This window comes from Solanum tuberosum, unplaced genomic scaffold (assembly GCF_000226075.1).
Source record: "Solanum tuberosum cultivar DM 1-3 516 R44 unplaced genomic scaffold, SolTub_3.0 scf00036, whole genome shotgun sequence".
Classification (NCBI taxonomy): domain Eukaryota; kingdom Viridiplantae; phylum Streptophyta; class Magnoliopsida; order Solanales; family Solanaceae; genus Solanum; species Solanum tuberosum.
The window spans coordinates 2,404,014-2,429,726 of record NW_006238960.1 but is presented as its reverse complement, the minus strand read 5'-3'; the positions used below and the strand labels follow the sequence as shown (position 1 = coordinate 2,429,726).

Sequence of the window (25,713 nt, the reverse complement as noted above, 5' to 3'; positions counted from 1 at the left end):
TTATCCAAGTTGCGACCCTAAGAACTCTGACGGATTAATCCTAAAAATATCCCGAACGCTAGCTGCAGCGGACCCAATATTAACATTTTCCTGAACTGGAACCCGCTGGTTATTCTGGTTGGCCACACTCTCAGCCAACATCTTAACGTCGTTCCTAAATTCTGCATTCAAAATTTCCTGATCTGGGACTTGAGGAGCTGCGTTTGCATTCCTGGCATTCACATTCCTAGCGTTATCTCTATGAGGAGGCGTGATCTGAAACGCAAAACGATGAGTCAGAATGAGGAATTAGATCATACCTCATGCAAGATAAGAGTAACAAGGAAGGTGAAGTTTTCCTACAACACTTTGTAGCCTCCCTCTCATTAGATGTGGTGCGCACTACACACCCATGAAAAGGACTCTACTGTAACATCTCACAACTAGAAAGAACTAGAAGGAAGTTTAAAAATGGAAATAGTTATTTTTGGAAAGTATAAGGAAATATGGAAAATTTTAAGTAAGTTAAAGTGAGTCTTTGGTAAACTTCAAACGACCATAACTCCTAGCTCAGGATGAGTTAGGTGTAGTTCCAGATATGGTTGGAAATCTCTTGGAATTATCTTTCCAAGTCCTCCAAGTTTGTGCCATTCCGAGTTCGTATGAGTGAGTTATCCCTTTTTGAAGTTGGGTTGTTCGAATAAAGAAATGCCCAATCCGGATATTTGAAGGGTAGTTTGGTCTTTTCCTTACCCAATTAATTAAATCCATTTTTAATAAAATAGTTGGGGTCAAAACTGAGTTAGTTCAGTTTACACTTTTGAGAAATAGTGTTAGGGCTTTTGGGGAAAGAACGCAAGAGAAAGGAGAAGAGGAAAAGCAAGACTCGCCAAAAACGATCGATTTTGATTGCGGATTCGCCAAGGAATTGACCCTACAAGGTATGTGACTCTCTCATAGCGTTTGGTTCATTCACCCACGCACCAAACATGTTTAGTTCAGCAAAATTCGTCCTCGTTCATTTCAAGTTTTCATAAGTCTTTTACAAACGTTTAAACTTTGTTTTAAGACTTAAGTTTTGAAGTTGAGTAAAGAGTAAGAGCAAAGTTCATTTTCTTTAAAATGATATATGGGAACTAAGTATTTCCAAGAGTAAATGTTTTCACATTTAAGATGAGAGGAAACTGAGATTTCCAAAAGAATTTTGAACAACAAAAGGGAACATTGATTCCAAGAGAGCTTTTTTTAAGCGGTGATTTGGGGCTGGAAAACGAAGAAGAAATTTCGTCTGACGAAATTAGGGGGTGGCCGCGCGTCTCGCGCCTAGTGCCCAGTTTTGAAAATTCTGCTCCGCGTTGCAGAGCTGACACGACCTTTTCTTCCTCAAAAGACGTTTTCAGAACCAAAATTTAATTATGCCTCCGCGTTGCGGACCCACTTTCAAATCTTGATTTTCGATTTTTTCTCATGTTTAGCTATCTAAAATCATTACTAAACAACATGAGATCTTTCCAAACACCAATCATAATCCTTGAATCCATAATTCAAATCAAGGATCAGTTAAGAGTCAAGTCAAGAGCAGTTAAGATCAGGTCAAGAGAAGTCAAGAGTCAAGTAAGAGAAGTTCATTTCAAGTTTTCATAAGTCTTTTACAAACGTTTTAAACTTTGTTTTTAAGACTTAAGTTTTGAAGTTGAGTAAAGAGTAAGAGCAAAGTTCATTTTCTTTAAAATGATATATGGGAACTAAGTATTCCGAAGAGTAAATTTTTTCACATTTAAGATGAGAGGAAACTGAGATTTCCAAAAAGAATTTTGAACAACAAAAAGGGAACATTGATTCCAAGAGAGCTTTTTTTTAAGTCCAAGTTTGAGCAATTATCTCAAATCAGAGAAGAAGTTGTTTTAAAAACATATGAGCTAAGTATATTTTGGGAGTAGTATTGAGAACCGGTATGGGGACGCGAGTTCATTTTAACTCAAGCCCCCATAAACCATGTAGCCATCATGGGTAGAAAAAGGATCATACTTTTTAGATGATTCCTTAATGCTTTTTAGCATAGACTAGTGGATCCACTTAGTAGTTTAGGTTCTATACCGATGGCAAGGTATAGGATGGTCCTTGGCAACGTGAGGTAAAACGTTGTACCATCACTTAGGCTCATAGTGATGGTTGTCGGTTAGAAACTCTCTCACAGAAGTTATATTACTTTCCAAATGAGTAAAGTTAAGTTTGTTATTGCTTTATCTTTAACGAACTAAGATTGTTTTCAGTCATTTTATAAGCTTTATATATATATATATATATATATAGTGCATGTGTTTTATTGCTTTATATTGAGTTGAGTATCCATGAGTTGAGAAGAGCTATGTAGGTGTTTCTTCAATAATCTCTTTTGAGCCTATGTTTGTTAGCATTCCAACTCGCATACTCGTACATTCAATGTACTGATGCCAGTTGGCCTGCATCTTATTATGATGCAGACGCAGGTAACCAGGATCAACATCCAGCGCCTCATTGATCCAACTTGAGCATTTAGAGTCTGTTGGTGAGCCTCCTTGCATTCTAAAATACTCCTTTATTTACTTTCTAGTCTTTCAAATGTTAGGATGATCGGGGGTCCTGTCCCGACATTCCTCTTGTTTTGGAGGCTTCATAAACAGATAGTAGTTCAGTAGTCTTTGCATTATCATTCTTATGTTAAAGACTTGGGTTGCCACTTTTGGCCAAGTTGAATGTTTAATCTTTAAAACATTCTCAGTTATTTTATTATTCAGTTAAGTTAAGTTCATTGATCATTGTAGATATGAATATTGTCTTCCGCTGAGTTAAGTAAGCCAGGCCAAAGGTTCACTTGGGGCCAACAATGGTGTTCGAGTGGCAGTTCCGCCCAGGGTGTAGGCTCGGGGAGTGACATCTACGTAGTGCGGCTTTACAAACATCATATGACACTTAAACCTAGGGCTCTGATACCAAGTTTGTCACGCCTCGAGCTACCCCCAAGACGAGGACACGGGACCTAAAATCACGAGTGACCCAAGCTAAACCTGCTGGCATGACATAAGCATTCTATGCTAACAAAACTGATGTGGAAACTTAAATATCATGAAAATGAAAGTGACAGGGAATACCCATTCTAACACTGAATATATTAAATCTGAGAGTTTAATACAAGGGAATTATCAAACCCAAATATTAAGCTGAATCTAGTTATGTCTGAAAATAAGCCTCTAAACTGACTTGAAGTGTTGGGAATGCCCCAGCTAAATCTAGAAAAAACTGAAAACTAAAGACTAAAATGAAGAACTAACATGTCAACTGTCCTCAAGGAATGAGGACTCACCACTGATGCTGCTCAACTGAAGATCGGGAACCGATCTATGCGTGATCTGACTGCTGAGGGCCTGAACCTACATCACGAGAAGATGTCACGCAGAGTATGCGTGCGTCAGTACTTGAAATGTACCGAGCATGTAGGATAGAATAAAGATGAAATAACCATATAACTGAATAAGCAATAAAGCAAGAGCATAAACTGAACATGATATAGATACTGAATACTAAGCTAGCTAAATACAATGACCAATTTATAACATGCTGAGACTGAATACTGACTGTACTAAAATGTGGTCAATGCAATGGAGTCTGACTGAACTGTAGGAGCTACTAATAATCAATAATAAAACCACATGAGCTAAATTTTGAGTTCGATGTATATGCCTCATCGAGAGGACCCAATATACCTTGCCAGAAGTATAGAGGCATGCTGGCGTGATCACTAAAATCATGCCAATAGAGGGGACTTACAACCTACATGGCGTGTAGTTCTGGGACTATTTAGGTGACTGACCCTAGTCCAACTCGGTATTAGATAGTCCCAATAGATTAAATGATCAACACATTATGACTAAATTTTTGTATTATACTGGATAGCTCAAACTGACATGCAAATTGAGAATACGCAATAATATACTGATAATGACACATTCAAAAACTGAGGCATGTATATCTTAAATAACTGAAATATCTGACCTAGCATGTGTAATTCAACAACTAAAGAAATACATAGCTAGGGTTCTGAAATTCATGCAAGAAATAAAGTAATAACATGATAATCTAATTTGGAACATGTAAATAACTAATTCATAATAATTTCCTGAAATTTTAGAAACCCTAGGTCTAGATAATATTAAGGGAATCAAGAATCTAACTGAATTCTAGGGACCTAATGGGCGAAAGGAACCCACTAGTGAAATCCCACATACCTGGTGATTAATTCCACATAGAAATCTTTCAATTTAGAGCTAGAACTGATGGAACCTTGTTGCGTTCTTGAACTAGGGTTGCTCGCCTATTTCTCCTCTTTCGCTTCTAATTTTCTAAGTTTTGATGTATGATTTTGACATAGGTAAGTTCTAGTTATGTTTCTAGGCTTAAACTAACCAAAATCACGTAGTTTAAAGGTTAAACGACGTAATTTAGGTGTTCAACGAATAGGGCAAAGGACTGAAATAACCCTACTTAAAATCTGACGGGGCTGACCACGGCCACTCTCAAGGACCGTGAAAGGGACCACAGTCCGTGAAGTGGGTCGTGGTCTTCACTTGGTCTGGTGGCTATTGGTTCTAGGGACCTTGTCTACGAGCCCTACCACAATTCATTTGGAGGACCACGGATTATGAAAGTCCTCGTAGTCCTCACTTGGGCTGAGGTCTGGTGGTTCAAGATTTGGGGTCCACTGGCTAGGCATCTACGGACACTTCCACGGACCGTGTGAAGGACCACAGACCATGATGGTCCCCGTGGTCCTCACTTAGGTGTGGGGGTCTAAGGGCTAGGCTAGGGGGAGTTACTGCCTAACTCTTCACGGACACCACCATGGTCCGTTGTCAAGACCACGGCTCGTGAAGAGTCTTGTGGTCTGATGTCTGGGATTGGTGGAGTCCAACTCCCCACCATGGGCAGGTTAACGGATCGTGGACCCTATCACGGTCCGTGAACCCTGCCGTGGTTCACTGCTTCAGATAATTTTTCTGTAATTTTTTTCTAGGTCTGCTTTTCGGGTTGTTACAACAAAGGTAGCTCGGGCCTCCATAAAGGGTGGCTCTTTACACAACGGAGGTTCTATGAGTTTCGAAGCCCACCGACGAAAAATGGTAATTTTATAATTGATCTTCCTTACTTTTAGTGAAATGTTATTGAACATTATCTAACTCTTACTTATTAATTTTTCAGACAAAGTTAAAAGATGAAGAGGTGTCTGTTGTTGAATTATTTGAGGAGACACTTAAGCAAAAAAATTAAGGACGGTACAAGGGAGAATGGATAGAATCACGTGTAGAAGAGAAATTTGTAAGTTATAACAATTCAATATTATTTCATTTTATATAAGCTTAGAATCTCTGAGTTCAAAGACAATAACTCAGAAAAGAACAACTGCAACTGAAATCTGAAGTTATTATAGGCACCCCTTTCTTCCCAAGATATGTACAATATTTAGCAGCTGATACCTTTGTACAACGTAGCTATCTCAAAGCACACGATTTCAAATATTTTCACTGAGTCTGGCATGTGCTTCTTCAACATATCTCCACAGCCATTTCATCAAAAGGCATTCACTGTGAATTCGAAGATTCCTAACTCCAAGACCACCGGAGAGCTTAGCTAGCTGCATAGTTTCCCAGTTAACCGGATAGTACCTCTTCCTTTATATGTTATATGATTCTAATACACAATGAGTAATGGGAGCTGGCTTTCCCTTGGCTAAAAGAGAGAAATAGATTCTCAGCTAAGTAGAAAAAAGTACTAGCAGGCTCTTTTAATGTAATAAATAAACTTAGAATGTCGGTAAGTTGTTTTCTTTAAAAAAAAGCACATAGTTAATTGTCCTTGTTAGCGTGTGTTAACTTTAATCTCGATTGAATAGTACATAAATTGGATCATTGATTTAAAAAAAATGTTTTTGTCAAAAGTTCATGTGAGGATATATAAATGCCAAGTCCAAAGCTACACAAATACAGAAGCACATGACCTTAATTACAAGAAAAGAATGAGCAATATTCAATTCCTAAAAATTGGATCACCCTTAAAAGCACAACACAATTACGTAAGAAGATAGAGTTCAGAAGTGTGCACCCGACTTTCGTCTCTGTTTGACCTGTCGGTTTCACAATTAGGCAGGTTTATAACATTACGCTCACGAGCAGAATCTTAGCTTGAGCCTACCTTTGCACACCTCCATTATTCTTTAGGAGGCATTCGTCCCATATAGACTACCCACCTCGCAGTGTCCCGCCTCCCCCGAATGATTGGTGCGGCGATTAGAGATCCTTAGACGAAAGAGTGGTCTTTTAGGATTGGTCATTGTGTGTCACCACCTTCCACCTATCCTACACATTCGATTAAGGTTGTCATTGCGAAGCTATAGTTAAGGTGCACAATGTCTTACCGTCTAGCCATTGGTACTCCGCATCTTCGCGGAGAACTCAATTTCACCGACAATTAACCTGTATTTCTATTTACATGAAAATTTTAATTTTCTTGGGCATATATGTGGGTTTCTTCGCTCTTTCTTCCATTGTCTTTGGTAAATGTTCCTTTCCTTTCTAGCAAACACGAGTGTTGACACCCTGTTGACCAAATTCAATGCAACAATAGTCAACTTCTCAAATGTATTAATAAGACTAAAATTTCCTTGCTTCTAATTTTGATAGAATGCCTAAATTTTTTTGTTCTTCATCTTGTTTGCTTCTAGTGGCTTCTATCAAACATGGCATCTGGATCCTAAACAAGTAAATAATTCGAAGAACGAATGGATCGTAACCGCTCCTTTGATACCTTTCTGATGGAGTTTATTTGTACATTTCTTTAACGTTGGATTTCAAAGAGGCTTGGGCGAATAACGTCAAACACAACTTATTTCTAAGGCGATTCCACAACTAAACTATCATCTAATGATATTACTTCAATATGGACAAATGTGGCAGGAGGCGTGAAGAAACATATGGCTGAATCTGATGAAGAGTAGAATGTGTGCTAGTAGTTTAGAAATTTTCTTTGAGATTTAGACTTTCTTTATACTATTTACTTCCATTTTGACTAACAACAGAATACTTATTAGACTTGATTTTCATGATGCTTCAGTTTTTAGACTCAATTATATTGAATGGAATTTGAATGTTTAGGAATATATTTGATGTTTGTTTTGATTGTTGAATTTTTATGGATGGATGGTAGTACAATTTAGTGGTTGGTGTACCAAATAAACAACATTTTTCTGTATGAAAAAATGTAGTTTTTTTTTACTAAAATAATCGGCAATATCACATAATTTATTTTTAGAAAATAAAAAATAACGACTTGAGTTATCGGTAGAGCACCTAAATATATAGTAAATAATGAATGATTTATACTGACTATAGTAGTCGGAAGAGTAGTTAATTGATTAATAAATAAGTAATGTAGGCCAACTACATTAATCGAAATATATATTGCTTAATTATTTAATTGTTTAACTGTTACGAGAATAGTATTCGCCAGTTTTTAAATTAATAAGTTATTATTTTTATATTTTTCCGACAACACTAGTCAGCCATTCAAGTACTTTAATGGCCAGGTCTGGTTTTTCATATTGTGAATACGCTAGTCGGCAAAAATGTTCCGACGTTCAATGTGTGACTAGTCAAAAGTAGTTGGAAGGTCATAGGAAAAAATCATTTTTGGACTAATTTTTCATTCGAAAAACAGCGAAATTGTAGTAGTGTCCTTACATTCAGGGGAATTTTGTTATGATTCAACAAACTTTAGTTATATCGGCTATGTTAGTTTTCAAGAAGCCCAGGGTCTTATCCGATTATGATTCAACAAACTTTAGTCATATCAACTAAGTTAGTTTTCAAGCAGCCTAGGGTCGTATCCCAATAGACTCATTTAGTTAAGTTGTTTTAGAGGCTTCATTAGACATATTCATCAGCATAGACGTTAGTAGTTTTAGCTCTATTTTAAATAGCTGCTAGGTGTTTCAACTTTCTTTACTTATAAAAGAATATTTAAAATTTCAGTTGTTAGCCCATTATGTTACTACAACTTCTGCATTATCAATAGTAGTTAGTTTTACAGTATGTTAGACCAACAATACACTTGAAACCAACAACAGTTATGAGTGTTGACCACGCCTAGAGTATAAAGTCAAGTCATGACATAGACCTACTTTACCTTTATTCAAAATGAACTCTGAATAAAAATATTATGAAGATGTTTTAAAATATAAAAACTGAGAAATTGAGGTAAAAAAGCTTTTAAAATACAAAAAAAAAAGTAGACAAAGAAAAAAAATGTAACTAATTTAGTTTTTAAAAGGATAAACATATCTAATAACTTTTTTATGGATATTTCTTTCGTTTTACAACTTTTGACTTAACACCTTTCTACTTTTGTGTATATTTTATATAATACATAAAATATGATATGAATACTATTTAATATTTAATTAATTATATATTTTTCTAAAAAAATTATTTAATGTAGAGGTAAAATAGTAAATCAACTTTGCGCTTTGGAGTTTCTCACCTTTTAATAATATGTAATGATCTATGATATGATATGATGTATGAACTTAAAAAGATACTTTTCCCGTTTAACTTGACCTGAAGTATTTTTATCTTCACTTCTTCATCAAATTTGTTCAAACAAGACTTGGTATTTCATTACTTGTTGAATTTATTGGATGTTGTTGACACTATCCGTCACGCCGAATATGATGTTGTTAAACTTTTAATCCACTAGATTCCCATGGTAATACAACTTATCCTTTATTGAAAGGTAAGTTTACTTTTTGGTGATAAAATATTATTAAAAAGATAAATATTTTAGTGGAGAATTTTATAATTCAACTTTGTATTTGGGTTGTTCCTACTTTTAGAATAAGTACGAATGTATGTCGATGAATACTTTAGGTATGAAAAAAAAAGATGGAATATGTAAAAAAAAAAAGGGAAAAAAGATAACATGTAACTATCGAACAAATCTAGTTTACGAGGAAACAACAACGTCCAATACTACACATATAAAGTGTGAGGCAAGAGTAGGCATATTAACCAATATGGGAAACACTATTTCGTTTCTGTATTCAATTAAGTATTAAGGAATAGTTCAACAGCCAAGAGAAGACATAAGTACAACTAAGAGTCTAAGACAATATCGATTTTCTTGTATTTTACTCAATCCATTATTGTTCATTGATTGTCTTACCATGAATGACTTAGATTATTTAATGGTGACTTTGATTGTATTCAAATTTTATTTTGACATTTAATAAAAGAAATCTTCCTTGCCACTGTGTTCACTTATATATTAATGTTTCGATTAGTATATTATCACTAATTTATTAAAAATATTAACTGAGATCTGCAATTCTTTTTGATTTCTATTTCCTTCTGTTTTTATCTCGATTCTAATTTTTTTTTTTTGAATGATTGACAAAAGTTTGCCTTTGCCTTTTCTATTCTCTATTTTCTTTTACTTTTTTTTATATATCTCTCAACTGTATCCATTTGAATACAATAAATTATTACAAAACATACATGAAAGGGTACAAAAAATGATAGTTCTCACTTGTTGTATCTTTAACTTTGTGGTAAAATTGATTCTTTACTTATGTTCATTTACTAGATTTTGATTTGTCGACCACATTTATTTTGTGTTTCACAGTTTTGTATGAATATATACTTAATTTCATTATATTTGATTTAAACAAAGCATTAAGATGATCGGAAAAAAAATTCCCTTTCTGATTTATTATTCGTACCAATGAATTAGACATTTATCCAATTATAATTTTTTTATATAGAAAAATCAATGTATTTTTGTTCCAGTTTCTAGAATTGGTCAATATAATTAGTTTTCCAACCCTAAACTCATTAGTCTAGAGTAAAATATTTACTTTTTACAAGAATAAATTATTTATTTGAATAATTCGTTGATAAATCTTGCTTTTTATATTCACTATATATGTTTTATATGATCGAATCTTATAACAGTTGAAAGAGAAAAAGGATAACAATAAAAACAAAAAATTTGAAAAATGCAATGAAAGAAAATCTGAAAAGGACCAAGAGGGTTTTCCCTAAAATACACTACTACCTAACAAATAATTCTAACACGCTATTCACGGTACATAATTAATTAATTCTATATCTTACATTGACTCATTTGAATTATTCATTTACTTGTTCAGCAAATTAAAATACTTTTTTTTTTGTTAAAGTTCTCTCTAATAATTAAATATTTTTCAGATTAATTAAAGTACTAATAGTTAAATTTGATTTTAAAAAAATATTATTAATAACAACAATTTAATAAAATGAAACACTAAATTAAATATTTTTCAAGGAAGTGCAAAATGCAAAGTGAACAAGCAAAAGACTACCAAAATAGTTTGAGACTTTAGATGAAAAAGGAAATGATGTTGATTACCATGTAACAATAAGGAAAGCCAGAGAGTACAATGTTAATCTCCAATACTATTGAAATCTACATTTCAATAATATTGGAGCTTAGCATTGCACTCTTTGGTATTTCTTATTTTTTTATCCCTTAGTGACTCGAACTCACAACCTTAGGGTTGGAAGTGAGGGGTACTTATGATGAGTCCACAAATTGGCCTCATTTAGGGCTTTATTTTGATAAGAATAGTGTCCTCGAATGAAACGTCGATGAAACAGAAGAAGGGCGAGTCGCCGAGTCATTCAGCGGCATCGACTAACTTCGCCGAAAGATCCGCCAACGCTATTTTCTGAAGTCTATAAATACTAAACTTGTTATTAATTTTTTGGGAGTCAAACTTTTATTTTAATTTCCTGAATAAGTTAGTACTTTTTGGATATTTTTCTCTCAAGTTTGGAGAGAGTTTTGTGGGAGACTTGAAGAGAAAATGATTTCATCTTCCCCAAGTTGGAAGTGGGTCTTTTCCATTCTTCTTCCTTTGCTTAAATCAACGTTTAATTTCTTATACCCATTTTGATTTTTACTATTCAGTTTTAGGTGTTATTTTTTTTATTTCTTTGATTGTGTGGCTAAAAACCCCATTCTTGGGGTGTGATTTAGCAAATATGTGTTGATATTATTATTGGGTCTTGCTTGCTGATAGAGTAGATGTAGTTTAGTGGTTATTTCACCTACTGGTTGTGGTTTAATCTAAAGGGTTTGTAGTTGCAAATACAAAGCCACCCATGTGTTTTCAGCTTGCCCGAGAGGGAGGTCGCGAAACTAAGACCACTAGACTGATGGCTTAAGGAGTGAGTCGAAATGAGGTTCAGCCTGAGAGGATGAGCCCTAGTCTCATATCCTAACACTCAGCTCGAGAGAGTGAGTGGGGTAAGGTGTAGGCTGGTCTTCATGCGGCAAATGGGTGTCCGAGAGGAACACATTTGAAACAGGATAAGTTGCCCGAGAGGGAACTTATTTTCATTTAAAGCTTAGCCTAGTCACTATTATCTTATAAATCTCTTTTCAAAAGCATGTACCCAACTACTTATCTCAACTTGTATTGCGGTCACACCCTAAGAACATTTCCCCATACTTGATTTTCTTGTTAATTTTCACTATTTTTACTAATTGTGACAAAACCCCAAATTTGATATTTGACACTTTCGTGTCACCCCCTTTAATTACTATGTTTTTACTCATTAATGTCTTTTGCTACGACTAATTAGAGCTAAACTTTATTTTTCTATTAATTCTCAAAAGCACTCCCTTGGGACACGACCGCAACCTTTAGTTAGGTTACTATATTATCGACGATTGTTGACACTCATACCGTAGGTTAGTGTCGTTGGTCACAATAAGCATCTAAATGGCGTCGCTGCCGGGGAGTGGTGTAATTTGGGAATTCTTAGTTAAGTAGAATTTCTATTTTTAGTAGTTGTAGTTTTACTAACTTAATTTTTAGTTTTGTTTTGCTTGTTTGTGTGTTGAAACAGGAAGAATGAGTGTGAATGATGACAAAGGTTCCAAATGGACCAAGTGCTATCTTCTGTCTACCCAGAGCCAAAAGAGGGGTGGCCTCATGAAAATGAGTCAAACCTCACTAATGGAACTTGAGTGAGGAGTTGTGTCGTGCCACGACATTAAATAAGGCGCTTCTTGGGAGGCAACCCAAGGGTTTACCATTTTATTTTTGATTTAAGAAATAATGGTGTGTTGTTTGTGTAGGTCAAAGTATGGAAAGTGAGTGAAAAGTGCAAATGGGTGAGCTAAAGGTCTAGTCGGCGCATCGCCGAAGAAGTCGGGGCATCGCCGAAGAAGTTGGCGACCCCGACTTAAACTGCCGTTGGACTAAAGTCAATTTCAAAGTGGAGTCTGTAAAACTCGGTGTGCCCAAGAACTTATTGGCGAATGGCTGACCTGATCGGCGATTGTGATCTAGTCCGCCGTTTAAGCCCATTGTTTAGCTGGAGGTCCAGTAAAACTCGGCGAGGTAAGTATCCATTGGGCTTGTCACCGAATGGATCGACGAGCACGACTAATGTCGTCGAATGGGCGAGAACTGGACGGTTTCTTAACAGGCCAAAGGTTTAAACTTCCAACTCTTTTACTTTTCCTCGCTTTTAATCTTTCAAATCTCGCACCTAGTTAGTATATTAAATATTTTTACATTCCATAAGTATTTTGGTTGTTGATTTGTGCTCGGAGTTGGATTTCATTGCCGCCTAACATTTCAAAGTACTTTAATCAGCACAAAGGTTGGTTTTCCGAACCCCGAGTTTACTTTTGAAATTTTGGTACTCATTTGCAATGATCATATCGTATTGTCGTGTGCTAGTCCTTCTGAGGTTATTTCGGGCACTGATGCCCATATTCAGAGCACTACACTGGGAACTAAGGCCCCGACAGATAGAGCGACTGCATAGACAGGATCCCCACTACCTCCCTCTCTGTTTTTCTCTATTTTTACTTTTGGATACTTTCATTTGCATTTGAGGACAAATATTTTTATTTGTGGTGGTGTGAGGCTCACCTTTGTGTGTTGTTTTGAATGTTGTCTTGCATACATATTTGGGCTGTTTTGCCTGAAATTATTTTATACTGCTTGTGCGAATGTTTGAGCTTGTGGCTTCTTTGTGTTTTAAATTGCAAATCGATTTTGACCCTATCAAAAAAAAAATATTTTTCAAAAAATTTCGCCACCTCTTGTGATTTAAAGTGGTTGTTCTCTTGCAAATTTGAGTCTCAATTTCGATCAATACTGAATACTTGAATAGTGCTCTCAATCGAACAAACATGAATGTACGGCTACAACGAGACCAAATGAACTTACATAGACAATATGTGAACTTTTTGCATCTCGTTGTGATTTGCCATTTATCAAATTGATTCTCTTGTGATGACCGTTGCTCACTAGCAAAAGTGTGGAGTCTTGTTTGACTTTAGTATCAATGTCTTGTGTGATGAGCTTACTTTGAACCATGCATGAATACACCTAGAATTTTCCCCGTTATTCCGGTTGATTAAGTAAGGCTTGCTCTTGATATGATCTTAGGCAACTTTAAAGAGTGTGAGCCAATTTGACATATACCTTTTTTGTGGCCTACCTGTGAGTGTGTGAACCTCTCTTGAACACCCCTTGAACCTTACCTTTCTTTGGAAGAAACCCGATGAAACCTAGACCTTTCTTAATCCACTACCTATAATCCGTTTGATTTGTGGTTTAGTGAATAGCCAACTTAGGCCAAAACTCTAAGTTGGTGATGTGGTGAAAAGGGAAAGGGAAAATCAGGAAGTGCAAGAAAAGTCACCCTTAACCTATGCTGTTGCGAAAAATGGAAACCCCCCATATAAAAAAAAGAAGAAAAAGAAAGAGAAAAGAAAAGAAATGAAAAAGAAAGTAGTGGAATAAAGTACAAAAGAAATTGGGTTTCCAACCAATCCATTAAGAGCGAATAATAGGATGACTTATTAGCAATAGAAGAAAAATTGATGAAGGAAGAGAAAAGGGTGTGTTGAGAGCACCACATTTCATGAGGATGAAAAGTCACTAAGCCTAAATAATCATACCTTTGCACTCAGCCCCATTACAAGACTTGAAAAGACCTTTATGATCTTGAGTGAGCTGAACCAAATGTTAGCTAGAAAATACAGGCAAACCAATGGGTGAAAGCATGCATTGTGTTCCTCTTTTTGAGTGTGAGCATTGCATTTGATTCCTGATCTTCAAATGATTAAACCTTTGTGTGTGAAAATGGAATTGTTCTTTATATAAGGGCATTTAGATATTTTTGTTGAGCTTGAACTTGCACAAGTAGCAAGTATTGTGAGCATGAGAATCTTTGGTAATGGTGTGTCACAACTTGAATCTTTGACTACACAATTGATCTTTGCATGAGTAATTTGAGTCTTGTTGTGTATGTTCATGATTTAGTCTTGTGTAGCACCATTTGAAACATCCTATTTGAATTGTTTCACTTGAGTTTTACTTGAGGGCAAGCAAAAGTTTAAGTTGGGGGTGTTGATTAGTCCACAAATTGGACTAATTTAGGGCTTTATTTTAATAGAAATAGTGTCCTCAAATGCTTATTTAGTCTAAATATCTGATGAAAATACTTAAGTTTCAGGTATTTGAAGTTTTAGTGGAAGAATGGACACTTAGGCGCAAAAAAGGAACAAAAAGGCTGTAAAGAACGAAGAAGTTGAAGCCTGAGCATCGCCAAGCATGCTTGGCGATTCGCCGAAGGGACGCACTCCCCCCTTTGTTCCAGTACGCGAAGCCCTGAAGGAGAATATCAAAAAGACGATGAAAGAAGTAGTCGGCGTTTCACCGATCAGTTCCGCGAAGCAGAAGTATACCGTCCAATGATCCAGAACGCATAGATGCTGAAGGCAAAGCACAAACGACGATGAACTAGAAGAAGGGCGAATCGCCGAGTCATTCAACGTTCGCAACTAACCTCGCTGAAAGATCTACCAGCACTATTTTCTAGAGTCTATAAATACTAAACTTGTTATTAATTTTTAATTGTGGAATTATTATTATAATTTTTTGAATAGAATAGTACTTTTTAGGATACTTTTCTCTCAAGTTTGGAGAGCGTTTTTGGGAGACTTGAAGAAGAAGGATTTCATCTTCCCCAATTTGGAAGTGGGTCTTCTCCATTCTTCCTCCTTTGCTTAAATCAAGGTTTAATTCCTTATAACCATTTGATTTTATTATCATTTTAGGTGTATTTTGTTATTTCTTGATGTGTGGCTAAAAACCCCTATTCTTGGGGTGTGATTTAGCAAATATGTGTTTGATATTGTTGTTGGGTCTTGCTTGCTGATAGGTTAGATGTATTTTAATGGTGATTTCACCTAGTGATTGTGGTTTAATTTAATGGGTTTGTAGTTGCAAATACAAAACCACCCATGTGTTTTCGGCTTGCCCGAGAGGAGGTCGCGAACCAAGACCACTAGACTGATGGCCTAAGGAGTGGGTCGATATGAGGTACAACCCGAGATGGTGAGCCCTAGTCCCATACCCTAACACTCAGCTCGAGAGAGTGAGTGGGGGTAAGGCGTAGGCTGGCCTTCATGTGGCAAATAGGTGTCCGAGAGGAACGCATTTGAAACGGGGTAAGTTGCCTGAAAGGGAACTTATTTCCATCTAAAGCTTAGCCTAGTCACTATTATCTTGCAAAATTTCTATCGAAAGCATGTACCCAACGATTTTTCTCAACTTGTATTGCGGTCACACCTCAAGAACTTTTCCCCATACTTTATTTTATTGTATTTTTGTGTTTTTACTACTTGTGACAAAACCCCCCATTAATATTTGACACTTTCGTGTCACCCCTTTTAATTACTATGTTTTTACTCGTTAATGTCTTTAGCTACGACTAATTAGAGCTAAACTTTATTTTTCTATTAATTCTCAAAACCACTCCATTGGGACACGACCCCAACCTTTAGTTGGGTTACTATATTATCGACGGTCGTAGACACTCATATCGTTGGTTAGTGGTGTTTTTCTTGACGAAAACATGAAGTCCCGTCGAAACTAAAACTTGGGGCTCCCTTCGCGACGCGCCAGCTACACGGAGCATTCTGCTTCAAATTGGATTATTTTTTTTGAAATGAGGTAGTAGCTCCGCGACGCGGCTCCATTACGTAGTTGCCTTATTTTTGACGTAAATGAAACTTACCGTCGAATCCAAAATTTGGATTTCCCTCCGCGACGCGGTTCCTTCACGAACCGTTCTGCCTCAAATTGGAAAATTAATTCCAATTGAGGCACTAGCTCTGCGACGCGCCACCTCTACGAAGAAGCCTTGGGCAAAATTCTTGCTTCATGCACATTTTCAGCACGCAAACCATTAGTGAAAACACGATGGGTTGCATCCCATCCAGCGCCTTAGTTTTGGTCATGGCACGACTCATATTTTTGTATTTTTCTGAATATGTCATTTTTTTTACTAATTCCTTTGAATTGAAATGACAGAACAAAAGAAAAGAAATCCTAACTATTACAAGGGTTCATGGGTTGCCTCCCATGTAGCGCCTGATTGAACGTCGCGGAACGACCCATCTCATCACTCATTCGTCATTTAAAGTGAGCGTTGCAAGCTCACGATCCACATCATTTCTGAAATAGTGCTTCACGCTTTGTCCATTCACAAGGAAAGTAGAGCTCTTGTCCTTGTTCCTTTACTCCACAACACTATGTTGGGTCATTCTCACAACTTCAAAAGGACCACTCCACTTGAATCGAAGTTTTCCGTGGAACAACTTCAACCTCGAGTTAAACAACAACATTAGTTGACCAGGCTCAAAGGTGCGTGACACAATATGTTTGTCATGCCATATCTTGGTCTTTTCTTTGTACAGCTTGGCGTTCTCATAGGTGTGAAGCCTAAACTCCTCCAATTTATGCAGCTGTGTTATTCTCTTCGTTCCGGCTAACTCAGCGTCCAGATTCAACTTTTTGATCGCCCAATACGCCTTATGCTCCAATTCAGCTGGTAAGTGGCATGCTTTTCCAAACACTATTCGATAAGGAGAAGTCCCTATCGGTGTCTTGTATGCAGTCTGGTATTCCCACAATGCATCATCTAGCTTGTCAGCCCGATCTTTCCTTTGGGCATTGATGAGTCCACAAATTGGACTCATTTAGGGCTTTATTTTGATAGGAATAGTGTCCTCAAATGCTTATTTTGTCTCAATATCTGATGAAAACTCTTATGTTTCAGGTATTTGAAGTTTTTAGTGGAAGTATGGACACTTAGGTGCAAAAAGGAACAAAAAGGCTGAAAAGAATGAAGAAGCTGAAGCCTGAGCATCGCCAAGCACACTTGGCGATTCGCCGAAAGGACGCACTCCGCGCTTTGTTCCAGTACGCGAAGCCCTGAATGAGCAGGATCAAAAAGGCGATGAAAGGAGCAGTCGACGTTTCGCCAAATAATTCTCTGAAGCATTACTATCTTTCCCAATGACACAAAGCACGACCATGCAAGACGGCGACGAACTACACCAAAAGGCGAATCGCTGAGTTAATCAGCGATTCCGACTAACCTCGCCGAAAAATCCGCCAGCACTATTTTCTGAAGTCTATAAATACTAAACTTGTTATTAATTTTTAAAAGAGTCGAACATTTATTTTAATTTCCAGAATAGAATAGTACTTTCTGGGATATTTTCTCTTAAGTTTGGAGAGCGTTTTTGGGAGACTTGAAGAAAGAAGGATTCATCTTCCCCAAGTTAGAAGTGGGTCTTCTCCATTCTTCTTCCTTTGCTTAGATCAAGGTTTAATTCCTTATACCCATTTGATTTTAGTATCAGTTTAGGTGTATTTCTTATTTCTTGATGTGTGGCTAAAACCCCTCATTCTTGGGGTGTGATTTAGCAAGTATGTGTTGATATTGTTGTTGGGTCTTGCTTGCTGATAGGTTAGATGTATTTTAATGGTGATTTCACCTAGTGGTTTTGGTTTAATTTAATGGGTTTGTAGTTGCAAATTCAAAACCACCCATGTGTTTTCGGCTTGCCCGAGAGGGAGGTCGCGAAACCAAGACCGCTAGACTGATGGCCTAAGGAGTGGGTCGACATGAGGTTCAGCCCGAGATGGGGGAGCCCCTAGTCCCCATATCCTAACACTCAGCTCGAGAGAGTGAGTGGGGTAAGGCGTAGGCTGGCCTTCATGCGGCAAATGGGTGTCCGAGAGGAACGCATTTGAAACGGGATAAGTTGCCCGAGAGGGAACTTATTTTCATCTAAAGCTTAGCCTAGTCACTATTATCTTGCAAATTTCCTATCAAAAGCATGTACCCAATGATTTATCTCAACTTGTATTGCGGTCACACCTCAAGAACTTCTCCCCATACTTGATTTTCCTTATTTTTGTTGTTTTTATTACACCTGTGACAAAACCCCTATTTCTTAATTGACATTTTTGTGTCACCCCCTTTTTATTTACAATGTTTTTAATCGTTAATGTCTTTAGCTATGACTAATTTGAACTAAATTTTATTTTTCTACTAATTCTCAAAACCACTACCTTGGGACATGACCCGAACCCTTGGTTGGGTTACTATATTATCGACGATCGTAGACACTCGTACTATAGGTTAGTGTCGTTGGTCACGATAAGCATCAGGCATTCTCCGTCTTCTGAAGAATATTCTTGACCTCCCTATTAGACACTTCCACCTGCCCATTAGTTTGGGGATGATATGTTGTGGCCACCTTGTGTCTCACCCCATATTTGGCTAACAAATTATGCACTGAATTGTTAATAAGGTGCGTTCCTCCATCACTGATCAAAGCCATTGGAGTTCTGAACCTTGTAAAGATGTGTTTTCGGATGAACTTCACAACTACTTTTGCATCATTGGATGGTAATGCAACAACCTCCACCCACTTTGACATGTAGTCCACTGCGACTAAGATATATTGATTTCCATGGGATGATGGGAATGGTCCCATGAAGTCTATCCCCCAGACGTCAAAAATTTCCACCTCCAATATATTGCTCAAGGGCATCTCATGCCTTCTCGAAATGGTGCCCATCCTCTCACACTGATCACAACCATTCACAAACATAACAACATCTTTAAAAAGAGTAGGCCAAAAGAAGCCAGATTGTAATACCTTTTGTGCAGTTCGTTCGCCCCCGTGGTGTCCACCATATGGTGAAGAGTCACAACTCTCCAACACTTGTGTCGCCTCCTGTTCAGCTATACACCTTCGCATCATCTGATCAGGTTGCTGCTTGAATAAGAAGGTCTCATCCCATAGAAGTGTGCATCATACTTCAGCTTCTACTTTTGATGTGTTGAGGCCCTAGGTGGAAATAAACCACTCACCATAAAGTTTACAATATCAGAATACCAAGGCACTTAAGCAAGGTCCAAAGTAAGCAATTGCTCATCAAGAAACTCTTCACAAATCTGCCACTCATTTTTCACATAAGATGAATTCTCCAATCTGGACAGATGATCAGCTATCTAGTTCTCAGTTCCCTTCCTATCTCTTATCTTTAGATCAAACTCTTGTAGTAGCAGAATCCACCTAAATAAGTGTAGACTATAACTTTGGTTCCCACCAAGTATGATCTGAACTTATCAAATGCGAACACTAATGCCAGCATCTTCTTCTTAGTAACCGTATAATTTGATTGGGTTGCATCAAGTGTGTTGCTTGCATAGTAGATGGAATGAAACATCTTATCTTTCCGCTGCCCAAGCACTGCCCCAACCTCTATGTCACTGGTATCACACATAAGCTCAAATGGCAGCTCCCAATTTGGAGCAATCAGAATAGGAGCTTCTATCAACTTTTTCTTTAGAACCTCAAATGCCTGCCAACACTTCTCATCAAACACGAATTTCATCTCTTTCTCTAACAAGCTGCACATGGGTCTTGCAGTCTTAGAAGTCCTTGATGAACCTCCTATAGAACCCAACATGTTCTAGGAAGATTCTAACTCCCTTCACTGTGATAGGGGGTGGCAACTTCTCAATAACCTTTACCTTAGCTTTGTCAATTTCTAGCCCATTCTTGGAGATCTTGTTCCCCAACACAATTCCCTCTCGAACTAGAAAGTGACACTTCTCCCAGTTTAGCACTAGATTTATTTCTTCACACCTAGCAAGAAGTCTGACAAGATTAGTCAAACAAAGTTCAAAAGACTCACCAAACACTGAGAAGTCGTCCATGAATACTTTAACAAAATCCTCCACCATATCATGGAAGATCACCATCATGCATCTCTGAAATGTAGCCGGGGCATTGCATAAGCCGAATGGCATGCGTTTGAACGCATACGTGCCATACAGACAAGTGAAGGTGGTCTTCTCCTGGTCCTCTGGTGCAATAACAATCTGATTGTACCCTAGCGTAACTATCAAGAAAACAGTAGTATTCCTAACCTGCTAGCTTATCCAACATTTGATCAATGAAAGGTACAGGGTAATGGTCCTTTTGGTGGCGTCATTCAACTTTCTGTAGTCTATGCAGATCCGCCACCCAGTCATTGTTCTAGTGGGGATTAACTCATTCTTCTCATTAGTTACCACCATCATTCCGCCCTTCTTGGGCACACACTGTACTGGACTCACCCATTTACTGTCTGATATTGGGTACACAATCCCTGCATCCAACCACTTGATCACCTTTTTTCTCACTACATCCTTCATCAATGGGTTTAGTCTCCGCTGATGTTGTGCACTTGGCTTATACCCTTCCTCCATATAGATTTTATGCATGCACAACGCGTGACTAATTTCATGGATGTCGGACATTTGCCAACCTAGATCTGCTTTCCTCTTCTTCATGATGAGTAATGCTGCTTCCACATGTGCTTCAGACAATGCTGGAGACAAAATAACTAGTAAAGTTTTATTTTCACCCAAAAATGCATATCTGAGGTGGGCTGGCAATGCTTTTAACTCCAGCTGAGGTGCTTCTTCAATGGAGGGCTTGGGTGGAGGACCCAACACCCTATTTAAAGGCTCCCATCGATCTCCGAATGTACCTACAAGTGCCACATCAAGAAATTGCACAATTTCATGTGCCTCAGCATCCCCATAAATATCATTCCCTACTAACACTCTCTCTAAAGGGGTAGATGTAATGTAGCGAGCCTCTACCTTAAGATCTATCACAGTTATGGCAAACAACTCCTCATACATAGCTGGCAGATTTAATGCTTTATACACGTCGAACACCTCTATTTCAACATGTTCTCGCATAGTAAGTTGCCCAGCTGCTACATCTATCATGGCCCGCCCAGTAGCTAAGAAAGGTCTTCCTAAGATGAATGGGACCTCAGGATCTGGGTCAAAATTCAGCACAACAAAATCTACTAGGGAAATCAACAATCCCACTTGCACTAAAACATCCTCTACAACACCCTCAGGCCTAGCAACAGGTCTATCAGCCAACTGTAAGATGATGATAGTAGGTTTAGGACTACCCAACCCCAACTTTTTGTACAAACAAGTTGGAATCAAATTTATACTCGCTCCTAGATCACATAATCCCCGCGCATGAATGCTCTGCCCTATAGTAATTTGAACCGTAAAGCTACCCGGATCTTTCAATTTAGTGGGCAACTTATTGTGGATCCTGGTGCTGCACTCTTCAGTAAGTGCAACATTTTCATATTCAGTCAGCCTCCTTTTATTCGCCACTATCTCCTTCACATATTTAGCATACCTGGGTATACCCTGCAAAACATCTACCAATGGCAAGTTAATGTGAACTTGTTTAAAAAAAAAGAGAAACTTACCAAAACATTCATCCTCCTTCTGTTTCTTGAAGTTTTGAGGGAATGGAGGAAGTGGTTTCACTATTGGTTGCACTCTTTCTTCTTGTGCAACAACTTCACCCTCATTTGGCTCAATCTCTTTATTCACAGCTTTCGTGTTTCTTTTCTTAGGAGCTAACTCCTCCAATTGCAAACCGCTACGCGTACCTACCACATTTACTTGTTTGGGATTTGGATTAGTGTTACCCGGCAAACCTCCTTGCGGTAGTGAGTTTTGGGCACTAGCAAACTGCCTGAATTGCTTCTCCAGATTCTGTGTAGCCAACTGATTATTTCTCACATCAGCAGCTAACTGGGCTTGATCAGCCATGATCTTTTTTAGTATCTCCTCCATGCTCATGTTGCCAATCTGCTTATTAGGCTGCTCCCGTTAGGCCTGTGGTTGGTACCCTTGTGCATTTCCTTGGGGTCTATACTGATTTTGGCCTTGACCCTAATTTTGATTTCCACCCCAAGAAAAGTTAGGATGGTTGCGCCAATTCGGGTTATAAGAGTTCCCATAATTTTGTTGGCCTCCTCCTCGGTTGGCATTTCCTACAAAATTAATAGAATCCGGGTTTGCACCACATGCCTCTGCACTATGATCACCACCTTCACAAATATCACACCAAGTTGGTGGTTGTTGAACTGCATTTACCTGCGCGGGTTGTTACCCCAATGTTAGATTGTTGAAGTGGGTGTTTATTATTTTTTGCATAGCAGCAATCTATGCAGTTAAGGCAGTCACAACATCTACCTCTAACATACTTGCAGTTTTCTGAATCACAGGTTTCACCTCTCCTCCGTTCCATTCGGGGTTGCCCTGCGAGATCCTGTTCAGCAAGGTGAATAGTTCAGCATATGTCTTCTCCAAAGCCTGACCACCTGCAACTGAATCAAGTAGAATTTTGGTGTTAAGCTCCAATACCTCAATGAAGGTATGGACTAACACCTCATTAGATTGATGATGATGTGGGCAGCTCATCAACATCGAATTAAACCTGTCCCAAGCTTGGTACAAGTTCTCTCCCCCTTTCTGTCTAAAACTCAAAATATCACTCCTCAACTTAGCTATTTTTCCAGATGGAAAAAATCTTATGAGGAACTTTTGTGCTAGATCATTCGAGGTGGTAATTGAGTTCGCAGGATCTGAGTTTAACCATCTTTCTGCTTCCCCAAGTAGAGAGAAATGGAATAAAGTGAGCCTCTCGTAATCCTCGTTCACTCCAGTTGGAGTGTAAGTATCACTGATCTCGAGAAAGTTTTGGATGTGGACTGTTGGATCCTCGTGCGACAGACCAATGAACTGCCCATTAGTGTTCAATAGTTGCACCATACTCTGCTTCAATTCAAACCTTCCACCAGCTGTAGGTTTCTGAATGCATGATGTCACATTGGTGGTACGTGGGATTGCCATGCCTCTTACCTTCCTCTCAGCTATTATTTCAGGTTCCTCTTGCTCAACTCTTGTTACTGGAGATGTTGGTTCACTAGCAACAAGAGGGACCAGTTAAGTAAGTCATCTTAGCCTTCTCCGGTAGTGTACTAATCTTTCCGATTCCGCTAGAGGTGATACTAATCCTTGATCATCGTCCAGTTTGAAGTTCCAATACAACCTGCAACAATGAAATGCTAAGATCAAGTTGTCAACACTTGCTTTTAACTTCAGAAATCAGAAAAATCAGATAATTCCTAATTCTTAAGTCCCCGGCAGCGGCGCCAAGTTGCGTCCAAATCGCACACGCAGGTGCACGTGGTCGTTCAAGTATTAAAGTAGCTCTTATAAAGAGCCGGGTATCGTATCCACAGGCACTTACTCTTAGAATCACTCAATTTCTCTAACTTTCAGCTAAGCACAAGTGTTATCAAAATTTCAAAAGTGATTTATTATCTTATTCTAAGATTGTAACAAAATATAACAAACACGATTCAATTTCGAGGGTTTAAAAACAGTGATTGGGTAAAGTCCAGGGCTGCAGCTTTTATCAAGATTCATGCAATGAATATCATTTAAATGGGTTTATATCAACTATCAAATCAATGAATCACAGGGTTAAATGTATGATGATGGTCTCCCGCCCTCTAATCGCCTAATATAAATAACACCCTAACTACATCGTTGATCAGTGATATGATGGATTAAGTACTGAGCATTACGATTTCTTCTCGTATAGTGACCCAAGCATGGTTTCTAGATATATCCCTATCCTAGATACAAATAAACCCTAGTTATTAAGTATTAATCATTCTCCTTATGTCCCACGTTCTATCCTCTTTTTCCTCTCCTGAGTTCAATTTGGACAATATATTTATTTCAATGGTGATCAGTCACAAAATACAGAAAGCAAGAATATAAGAAAGATTCATATGATAATTGACATTAACCCAATAAAAACTCAATAGATTACAATCATCTTGTAGCCACAACCCTAGAACTAGGGTACTTAGCTACTCATAATCCAAGATACGATCAAGCAATGTTCAATAAACATAAAGATATCGAAAGGAAAAGAGTTTAGGAAAGAACCCTAAAAATGGTGTAAACGTTCTCCCAAGTCGTCGTTCTTCAAAATCTAGAAAAAGAATATTTTAATAAAATAAAATAATGACCTATTTATACTAAAAGTCGAAACGGCCAAAACTGGGACATCAGGGCGCGACGCGGAAAGGCCTTGCAGATTTGATTCTAGGCACATTCATATTCTCCCGACACGGGCACTCCACAGAGTTTTCTACCTCAAACTCACTTCGTTGAATTAAATTGGAACTCCCTCTCCGCATCACAGAGTGCTCTGCCTCAATCTCAATTTCGCAAGCCAAATTATAATTCCATGGCACGACGCGGAGAGGATACAGAGATTCCTTAAGTGCCATTTCCTCCAGCTTCTTCCTTGCTTTCTTTCGATAAGATCTTTTATGTTCACCCTTTGTCCATTTTTGTGCTCGTTTCTCCAGTTAAGCTCACTTACACAACTAATCATATTGGTTAGCTCACAAATAACCAAAAGACTCGATAAGACTATAAACCAACACATATTGAATTCAAACTTAGCTTAAATACGGGCATTATTTGTAACACCCCGACTTTTCAAAACGTCTAAATTAACTTGTACCTTCGTGGAAAGACAAAGAGGGTGAGTAATACATTAAGAATGATGTGGTATGTCATATTTTAAGTATTCAAGGGTTGTATCTCAAGTTTTGAAGTAAGGTAAGTCGCAAAATAAAAGTTGACAAAAGTTATCGTAAGTTCCTTTTTAAAGATTTCTCTAAAATTTGGGTCAAATATCTCTAAAGGTTTCTCCCAATATATAAAAATTTATGGGGCCCACAACCAATAAAATCAAAGGTCTACGAGTCTAGTTTTCAACGCATCAAACGGTTTGTTCATACGACTTTAGAATAGAGAGATATTCACGTTTTCGCGAGACTGCGCAAGTAGGCACATGAGGTGGGTCCCCAAAGTCGGTGGAAGCTTATAAGATAGAATCTTATTCTTTTTTCTTCATTCAAACTCATAAGAAACCCATGAAAATCAGAGAAATTCTCCTCAAATCATCCTTGTGTGTTCATGATCTCTTTTTGGCTCCTCATCGAAAATTGCCCTACTTCGCGAGCTCATCGTTTTGGTATAGCTTTCATGGTGAATTGATCGGTGTAACTCCGTGGAGGCTGTGGCAGCAGAGTTTTTTCAGTGGTTTGATTTTATTTAAGTATTCTGGGCGGGTAAAGAAAGGTAGGAACCATCTTTTATTAGTTTATGGATACCTTAGGTCTTGGATAGGAATTTACGATAGGAATCCGTATCGATTGTCGTAGTAATTCCAGTCCTTAATTATTGATTGATTTTACCCTTTTTTTTAGTGTTGTATTGGTGCAGACAGAGGTATTTTCAACATAAATTATAAAGTAAAAGGTATGTTAAGGCTATTTCCTTCGTTCAACATATTTCCTTAGAG

At 37.8% G+C, this 25,713-nt stretch overlaps 1 protein-coding gene across 1 annotated transcript; it reads right to left on the bottom strand.

The window, feature by feature from the left end:
• Positions 1 to 19,837, bottom strand: LOC107059719 (uncharacterized). Its single transcript, XM_015306518.1, has 4 exons — positions 19,550 to 19,837; positions 18,703 to 19,212; positions 16,690 to 17,037; positions 1 to 255 (listed from the first exon to the last, which is right to left on the bottom strand). Exons 1-4 carry the CDS (start codon positions 19,835 to 19,837, stop codon positions 1 to 3), a joined length of 1,401 nt encoding a protein of 466 aa, XP_015162004.1.
• Positions 19,838 to 25,713: the final 5,876 nt, after the last annotated feature.

Excerpts from the sequence above, each read along its gene's own strand:
- LOC107059719 (XM_015306518.1), bottom strand. The coding sequence starts at position 19,837 with ATGAAATTCGTGTTTGATGAGAAGTGTTGGCAGGCATTTGAGGTTCTA. Across the intron at positions 17,038-18,702 it reads ATTTGTTAGCCAAATATGGG|ACTGCATACAAGACACCGAT; the intron begins GTGAGACACAAG and ends TGGGAATACCAG. Across the intron at positions 256-16,689 it reads GGAGTGGTCCTTTTGAAGTT|ATCACGCCTCCTCATAGAGA; the intron begins GTGAGAATGACC and ends TTTGCGTTTCAG.